The sequence below is a fragment of the Trichomycterus rosablanca genome, chromosome 22, assembly GCF_030014385.1.
Source record: "Trichomycterus rosablanca isolate fTriRos1 chromosome 22, fTriRos1.hap1, whole genome shotgun sequence".
In the NCBI taxonomy this organism is placed as follows: domain Eukaryota; kingdom Metazoa; phylum Chordata; class Actinopteri; order Siluriformes; family Trichomycteridae; genus Trichomycterus; species Trichomycterus rosablanca.
Window position 1 is genome coordinate 9,430,710 of NC_086009.1, and position 9,494 is coordinate 9,440,203.

A 9,494-nucleotide genomic window follows, 5' to 3' on the forward strand; every position below is an offset into this window, starting at 1 on the left:
TTCGCTATTGTTTTCCTACTGTCCCTATTTTGGCTTGTCAAGATAAGTGGAATTATTTACAGGGGTGTTGTGACCATAAACACTTTGCTAACCACTAATCTAGCTGCTTTTTAACAATAGGAGAAACTATTTTGGGTTGCCAAAGAAAGTGAAATTATTTAATGGGGTTTTGTAACCATACAAACTTTGGTAACCACTAATGTAGCTGCTTTTTAACAATAGGAGAAACTGGCACATGGGACAGACATGAGAGTTGTTTTAACAAAGCTATTGTTTTGTATATTTGCTAGATTATATTGCTGTATTTGCTATATAAGCTAGATTCAGCAGATGAATTAATTCTCTTTTGTTAATTTAGGTGGGATATCAGTCTTCTTAAAAAGAAATTATAGTGCTATGTGGCTTATACCATAAGATATACAAAATAATTTCGCTTTTTTTTTTTCATTTTCTCCCTTTTTCTCCCGATGTTTTTTTAGTGCGTCCAGTTTTTACCCAATTGCATTATGCTTCCTCTCTACTGGTGCTGACCCCCGCCCCTGATTGAGGAGAGCGAACTGACACACGTCCCCTCCGATACGCGAGCATTTTTTCACCTGCATCAGCCAAGTTCATATGCGAATCAGCCCTGTGCACGGAGAGCCACACCCTGATCAGCATTATTCCTCTACTCTGTGAAGACGCCATCAACCAGCCAGCAGAGGTCGTAATTGCATCAGTTATGAGGTCCCTTTTTGGCTCCCTAACCCTGTATGAACAACAGCCAAAGGTTGTTCATATAGCCGCCCAGCCCAGCCTGATGGCAGAGCTGAGATTTGATACGATGTATTCCGAATCCCAGCTCTGGTGTGCTCGTGTGTTTTAACGCTGCACCACCAGAGCGGCAAAAGTCGTCTTTTAACTATACAGTTTTTAAAGAGATGAAGTTATAGCTGCTGAAAGGACAGGGAACTGCAATTCTGGATAATGGTTGTCCAATAAGCTCATGGTCAAATGTCCATATAACTTGACCATGTATATTCTATATTACCAGCAGCTTTATGATACATTATGGTTCATTTGATGGTTTTTCATCCCTACAAAAGAATAGCTTTAGTAAAACAAACTCTCATGTCTGTCCCATAAGCTAGTTACCCTACTGTTAAAAAGCAGGTAGATTAGTGGTTGCCAAAGGGTTTATGGTCAGAACACCTGAATAATTACCTAAATAATTCCACTTTACTTGGCACCCAAGCCACAATATCATTAACAATAATAATAATAATTGCCGTGTGATGGACTGGCACCCTGTCCAGGGTGTTTCTGTAAACCTTGCGCCCATTGAGAGCTGGGATAGGCTCCAGCACCCCAAGAAAGTGAGAGTAATAATAATAATAATCTTCTCAGCTATAACACCAGCCACTCTTCTGAGGTTTCTCACAAGATTTTACGTGTGTTGGAATTTGTGCCAAATCAGTCAAAAAAGCACTTGTCAAAGCACAAAAAAACAAATCGTGTATTTATTTAAAGTATCCTCCAGGCCACCCAAGAAGGATGGGCCCTGCTGAGTCTGGTTCCTCTCAAGGTTTCTTCCTGTAATTTTCAGGGAGTTTTTCCTTGCCACAGTCGCCCTCGGCTTGCTCAACAGGGGTTTTTGTATCTGTTGGTCCTGGATTTTGTAAAGTTGCTTTGAGACAATGTCTATTGTAAAAAGCACTATATAAATAAAGTTGACTTGACTTGACTTGACTTGCATGGCTAAGCACTGATGTTGGTCAAGAAAGCCAAATGATGTTCCAGTTCATTCTAAAGCTGTTCAGTAGGGTTGAGGTCTGGTCTCTGACCTTGCTTTGTGCCAAAAAGCATAATCAAGCTGGAACAGAACTGAGCCGTCCCTAAATGGTTGCTATTGTTGTGGCTGAGTTGGTGTCCCAATACCATTTGTTGGTCTAACACTTAAATACTGCCCAGGCATGCATGCATGTGAGTATGCTATCTTACCTGCGCTTCTCCAACAGTGCCTTCAGCAAGGTCTCACGGTCTGATGGCCGAATTTCATTCTTCCTCAGAAGTTCATCCACTATCTTCTCAAAGATTCCTGACAGAGAACTATCTTCTGCGTCCAGCAGCACAGCCGCTGCACATATCCAACACGAGACACACAATAAGCAAACCAAGTTGTTCATTGGTTTGTATTACATACAGAACACCTAACATTTGATAATACAGGTATGTCGCTATCTCTTTTTATAAGGTTTAAACTAGTTTAAACTATCTACTTTTGCCCATGTAGAGCTTTTTTGCTCTTCTACGAAGAGTTGTACATAGCATCAGTACATCAAGCTAACTATGCTGCTTATAGTATTTGTACCAGATCCACCATTTATTTGCTACATGCTTATAAAATGCAGACTAATTAATACATATCTCGAAATTACAATGTCGAAGCGCTCATGTGGCGCAGCAGTAAAACACACTAGGACACCAGAGCTGGCTTCTCAAAGAGTTCACAGCTGAGCTTGATTGGTTTGTTCGTAGGGGCAAGTAGGACCTCTGTTGGCTGCACGATGGCGCATGCACAGAGACGAGGGATAATGGCATCAACGCGTAACTCTCTGTGCACGAATTTGATTTACATATAAACCCGCCACGTGCAGGTGTCGGAGGGGGCGTGTGTTAGTCACGGCTCTTCTCAGTCAGGGTGGAGATCAGCATCAGTAAGGAGAGGAAGTGTAATGCTTGATTGGGAGGAAAATTGAGGAGTATATTGAAAATTGGTATTATCTTTTATTAATCTAAATAATAAATGCCATTTTATTTCTGAGGTAGGTACAAACTATGCAAAACAATTTTGGCAACCAGGCGTATAGCGCCAGTGACGTCAACCAGGCGAGGTGTATGGTGCCAGTGCCCTCTGCTGTTTAAAGTGAATATCAATCCATTATACATGTCAAATCAATTTGAATCGTGGAATTTTTTAATCGGTTATTGACTGTCTTGTGGTGCATCGATACGTCCTTATCTTGTGATCACAATGTCAGATTTTCACTAAAGCTTGTAGGTAAAGTTGTCAATTCACAATAAAATGACAATAAAGTGACACTGGGCGATATGCAGGAAACACCCTGGACAGGTTACCAGTAGGAGTTACTGTAGGAGTTTTTGGTCTGTCGGTCCTGGATTCTGTAAAGTTGCTTTGAGACAATGTCCATTGTAAAAGGCGCTATACAAATAAATTTGACTTCACTTGACCAGTCCATCACAGGGCAAACACACACAGGCAACTTCAGTATCTCCAATTAACCTGCCTGAATGTCTTTGGACTGTGGGAGGAAACTGAAGCTCCCAAAGGAAACCCAGACACGGGAATAACAAAGGACCCAGACCGCTCCACCTGGAAATTGGACCCAGGACCTTCTTATCGTGAGGCAACAGTTCTACCAACAGTGCCGCCTTTTTATTGTTTACTTTTATCATCATATGGAATTTTGCTCTCTAAACTGATCGTGTGTTTAATTACAAGTCTTGTTTTTAAGGCACCACTTGTGATCCAGTCTATTTCCCCTATTTCCTCAGCTGCTCCTGTTAGGGGTCGCCGGCGGATCGTGATCCGCATTATTGACTTGGCACAGTTTTTATGCCGGATGCCCTTCCTGACACAACCCTCCCTATTTATCCGGGCTTGGGACTGGCACTACAATGCACTGGTTTATGCATCCTGGCAGCTAAGTACCTATAGGACAATTCAGTGTGTCCACAATTAGCCTGGCTGCAGGTTTTTGGACTGTGGGAGGAAACCGGAGCACCCGGAGGAAACCCACGCAGACATGGGGAAAACATGCAAACTCCGCACAGAAAGGACCCGGACCGTCCCACCTGGGGATCGAACCCAGGACCTTCTTGCTGTGAGGCAACAGTGCTACCCACTTAGCCACCGTGCCGCCCACTTGTGATCCGGTAACAGAAGTAAAACTCAGATACTCTTAAAAAGCTCCAATTTTGCTCTTATAATTGTATTATTATTATTATTATTATTATTGTATTATCTTTATTTAAGTTTTGCCCAATCAAAATGTGTTGACACTTCTTGTAAATTAGTATTATTGTCTATGTCTGTAACTGTTCTGATGTCTTACCTGTGCTCATGACCTTTCGGAGCTGAATAAGGCTTCTGAAAGTGAGGCAGGATACGTGTGAGGATCCCCATTTCCCAGTGGTTTGGATTAAAGTCTCCTCGTAGCCTACCCAGCGACCAGTTTCCAGCCATTTTGTGTCAACCAGCTCGTTCAGCTCCACATATGACTGACGTACACAAAGACATGCACATAATGTTCAGTTTAAGATAAGCCATGTGTGGTTGTGTTATGATAGGGTTTAAATGTGTGTGTGTGCTCACCTGTGCATCTCCTCTGGTTGTGGCATTGGTGTTGGTGTTCCAGGCGGCTGAAACACAAAGCACAGAGTGAGCGAGGGGCAGCTGGCTTAAAGATGTAGACACCTCTCTTAAATATTGATACTAATATAGTTCACACGATGGATTTGGAACTGAACGTCCAACAAGACTGTAGTCAGGAGTTTGTATACCTATGGTCATGTAGTGTATGTAAGTATGATGTACACATGTGCATAGCAAAGTGCATAAAACCTTTTCCCCCCAATTTTCTCCCCTAATCTAGTCGTGTCCAATTACCCCGATTGCATCCTCCACTGACTCAACCCTCCACCGCTGACTGGACGCTTCTCAACTGACACACAGCCCCTCCGACACATGCTCAGTACAGACTGCATTTTTCACCTGCACGAGTTGAGTTCATATATATTGATCAGCCCTGTGCATGGAGAGCCACACCCTGATCAGCATTATTCCTCAGCTTTGTGCAGGCGCCATCAATCAGCCAGCAGCTGTCGGAATTGCACCAGTCATGAGGACCCATGATCCGGCTTGCCCCTAACACTATGAACAACAGCCAATCGTTGTTCATGTAGCCACCCAGCCCAGCCGGATGCCAGAGCTAGGTTTCAATATGATGTATTCGAAAACCCAGCTCTGGTGTACTAGCGTGTTTTAGCGTGCGCCACCAGAGCGGCCTAAAAATTGGACATTTTTTTACAGACAAATGCAATGCGGTGTCCCACAAGGTTCAGTTCTAGGTTCATTAATAATGTAAATACTCTATATAGCCACTTGTTTCTGTGATTTGCAAACACAATGTGTGATTTTTCCTCCACACATAAGACAATTATACTCATTTTTTTGACCCCACACCCACCCCCTGCATCTGGAAGCATCTGCACTCAGTATATATTTCTGCAAATTTATTATTTTGTTGTTCCTTTAACTAGTCACTTGTATTGGCAGTTTGATGGTAAATTATTTTGGGTAAGTGGCAGGTTCAGTCACCTTGACGTTCTATCCCTTCATTCACTGTCTGTTTAGCCTCTATTTGATCTAATTCAGGGTCACGGTGGGTACAATTCACCATGCAAAAGGTAGGAAACACCCTGGACAGGTTGCCAGTCCATCACAGGGCAAACACACAAACACACACACACACACACACACACACAAACACAATCAAATTAACCTGACTGCATGTCTTTGGACTGGGGGAGGAAACCGGAGCACCCAAAAGAAATACATAAAGGACCCGGACAGCTTCATGTGGGAATCAAACCCAGGTCAGAAGTAAGGCAACACTGCTACCCACCAAGCCACCGTGCCGCCCCCTTGACAGACTACTATTCCTATAATGTATCATTACTCTGTGTGTGTGTCTGTGTATTTTGTGTACCATCCATGTGTGCGTGGTTGACGTAGCTCTCCGCCGGTTGCTCCTCTTGTCTCCTCTGCTGTAGGTCATAGCTACCCGAATGTCCTGGCGGAGTCCTACAGGGGGTGACAGAAAGTCAAGACTGAAAATTACACTCTTGATTGTAGATGTTCGCGACCCACTTCACCACACTCAGGATCTCACCAGAGCTTACGCACGATAGGCCAGGCAGCGGTCTGTCCAATTATTTTCACCCTAAAACATGAACAATATCATTTAATCTATAACTTGAAGGTTCATGGCCAAGCGAGTGATTTGTGATTAGGACTGGAGATGAAAGTTGGTTATTTAAGAGTATGAATTGTTTTTATTACTAAGGTCTCTATATTGAACCTCTGTTGAATTAGACAACAGTTTGATTTCTCACCAACAGAGGGCGCAGTTCTACACCTGAAACTTTCGGTCGTCAATAGATTTGAACAAATTACTGTGTTGCAGGGGGGAAGGGCGGCACGGTGGCTTAGTGGGTAGCACTGTCGCCTCACAACAAGAAGGTCCTGGGTTCAATCCCCAGGTGGGGCGGTCCGGGTCCTTTCTGTGCGGAGTTTGCATGTTCTCCCCGTGTCCGCGTGGGTTTCCTCCGGGTACTCCGGTTTCCTCCCACAGTCCAAAAACATGCCACCATGTTAATTGGAAACACTGAATTGTCCTATAGATACCTAGCCGCTAGATGCACTAGTGCATTGTAGTGCCGGTCCCAAGCCCGGATAAATTAGGGAGGGTTGTGTCAGGAAGGGCATCCGGCGTAAAAACTTTGCCAAATCAATGAGCGATCATGAGGATGACTCGCTGTGGCGACCCCTGAAAAAGGGAAAAGCCGAAAGAAGAAGAAGAAGAAGAAGACTGTGTGTTGCAGGGGTGTCCAAACTTTTCTTGTTGGGGGCCAGATGGAGTAAAAAAAAATATACAAACACAAGCCACAGACTCTTTTGTATCTTGATTACTAACAACTACACTTTTTATTTGAGTGATCAATTCTCTATCTTTGACAGTGTTGTGTAAACTATTATTTTGCCAATTTTACTCACCAGTTTATAATCCAATGGAAAAATTATTATGCTTATTTAAATTAAACATACACACTTCCCTCATTTTCCCAGCGAGCCTAAAATCTTCTGCATTTTCTGTGTAGTTTTCATTTCTTTGGAACATTAATGTAGGTGTAACGTTAATGTTTTGAGTTGGGGGAAAGAAGATGGGGAGTGTTTTAGATTTGTTCAAAGCAGTTTATTAAAACCTGCTTAATAACGGGCCAACTTTAATTTCAGGGATGTCCAAACTATTGCATATAATAACTTAAAGGCTCATTCTAAATGGGTCTGATTTAATCTCATTGTGTTTGTTAATTTTAATTATTTATCTGTCTTTATTCTAAAGCAACATATGAAAGTATCACTCTAATTCCTCGGCTGCTCCCGTTAGGGGTCATGATCCGCATTATTGATTTGGCACTTTTTTTTTTTTTTTTTTTTTTTTTACACCAGATGCCCTTACTGACACAACCCTCCCTATTTATCCGGGCTTGGGACCGGCACTACAATGCACTGGTTCATGCATCCTAGCGGCTAGGCTCAGTGTCTCCAATTAACCTGGCTGCATGTTTTTGGACTGTGGGAAAACCAGAACTCTTGGAGGAAACCCACGCAGACACGGGGAGAACATGCAAACTCCGTACAGAAAGGACCCGGACTGCCCCATGGGGATCAAACCCAGGACCTTCTTACTGTGAGGCGACAGTGCTACCCACTATATGTAAAGGCCATTAATATGCATTATGTAAAAGATGCAGCAAGTAGCAGTCATGGCCCTACCAACAGGTAATTTTATTCCCTATAAGTGTTTAAGCAGATATTTTTTAAGGTGAAGAGTGTATATAGTGGTTATCTATGCACTTTTACACTTTTTTATGTAAACTATTGGTCGTCTACCAACATGACTTATTGGTAACTTAGTAGACTTAGTGATAAACAGGTTTCGGAACTGATCATCCCTCTAACCATACTTCCCCTTCTAATAGAGAGGGGTCTTTGTAGGTGCCATATTTGGTGTACATGTGTAAGATACTTACAGGCTGAATGAGGAGCGTGCAGGTGAATTAGCATCCTCATAGGACATGTTATTGTCCTGAAGCACATAAGAGAGACCGTTAATACAGGGTTAGATGAAATAATGTTAATATCTTAGTTTATTTATTTATTAATATTTAATAGGCAAAGGTGCATCAGGTATTAAAGCTTTGCTCACCCCATCATAATTGAGAACAGCTTCCATCAGTAGGACCTGTGATCTGCCTTCTGTTTTTCTCAGAAAACTTCACACAGAACCTAATAAAATAAAATAATAAAAAAGTGAAATACAATGCAATAATAGAAATAATAAAATAATATTTAAATAATACAATTATAAATAGTAATATAAATTAATAATATAAATTAATACAATTGTACAATAATAAATAATATATACTACATTATAATATATTTAACATATTAAATAAATATTTTTTGTATTTTATATTATATATTATAATATTATATATTATATATTATATTATATATTATTATATATAATAATAAAAGTAAAAATACATCAGCTTCTCTTATTATTGTCTTATTTTATTAACAGTAGCATGTATAAACTGCATGTTCACAATAAAATACCTGTAATACAAACACAGCATAATTTAAAGATGTATTACTTGGTTTGATATTGTTTTTCATGGGTTCAACACATCTGCCATTTGTGTGTTATTTGATTATGGTATGCATTTGTACTTGAAAAAGGATTTTATTAACCCATTGGTGTTATTGTTTTCCATTTCTAAATACTCCATCATTTTTACTTTAGAAATATATTTAATCCAGGGATACGTATTGTGCATTTCTCCTTTATAAACCATCTCTGTGCAGATACCATTGATCAGCCGGCAGAGGTCGCAATTGCAGCAGTTATGAGGAAACCCTGTTCAGCCGTTGACCCGCCCTTTACACACACACAGCCAGTCATGTGTCTGTGTAGGAGCCCAGCCGGCTCATAGTAGAGCTGAGATTCAAACTCAAGATCTCGAGATCTTAGCACTGGAGGGCTACCTGAGCGCCCCCTTTTTTTTGTTTTTTATTTATTTATTTATGAATTTCTTTTTTTAAATTTTGTTATTTTTTTAATTTTAATTTAAATTTTTTTAATTTATTAAATTTTTGTATTTTATTTTTATTTTTTTTAATTGTATTTTATTTTTATTTATTTAACTATTTGTATTTATTTATTTATTTGTATTAATTTATTTTTATTTTTGTCATTATTATTTTTTTTAATCCGAGCTGGAATGTTTCTTACCAGGGAACAGAAACTGTGCTCCTCTCCAATGGCCACCAGCCCAGTCCCAAATGTTTGAGTTCAGGCTCAACACTAATGAAACTTTAGGCTTTTGGAATTTGGAAGTTGGAATGCACCACTACATTGTATGGTATCAAAAACTAATTTACTTACTCACTTACTTACATCTAAAGTCGTCAGACCTACACATTTGTTGGATTTAGTTTATCAAAAATATGTGCCATCAATCAGCCAGCAGAGGTCATAATTGCATCAGTTATGAGGAATCTCCTACAGCATTCAACCCAACAGACAAGCCAATCATTGTCTGTATAGGCGCCCAGCCTGCTGGTAGCAGAGCTGAGATTC

At 40.6% G+C, this 9,494-nt stretch overlaps 1 protein-coding gene across 1 annotated transcript in view; it reads right to left on the reverse strand.

The window, feature by feature from the left end:
• slc4a1a (solute carrier family 4 member 1a (Diego blood group)) overlaps nt 1–8,135 on the reverse strand; it is a 29,427-nt gene extending 21,292 nt beyond the window's left edge. Inside the window, exons 1-6 of the mRNA XM_062985097.1 lie at nt 8,055–8,135; nt 7,879–7,934; nt 5,772–5,866; nt 4,376–4,422; nt 4,116–4,281; nt 1,981–2,116 (exon numbers count right to left, since the gene is read on the reverse strand). Of these exons, the coding sequence (XP_062841167.1) occupies nt 1,981–2,116; nt 4,116–4,281; nt 4,376–4,422; nt 5,772–5,866; nt 7,879–7,934; nt 8,055–8,081 (527 nt within the window). The 5' untranslated portion in view covers nt 8,082–8,135. The remainder of the gene's footprint in view (nt 1–1,980; nt 2,117–4,115; nt 4,282–4,375; nt 4,423–5,771; nt 5,867–7,878; nt 7,935–8,054) is intronic.
• Between the last annotated feature and the right edge of the window lie 1,359 nt (nt 8,136–9,494).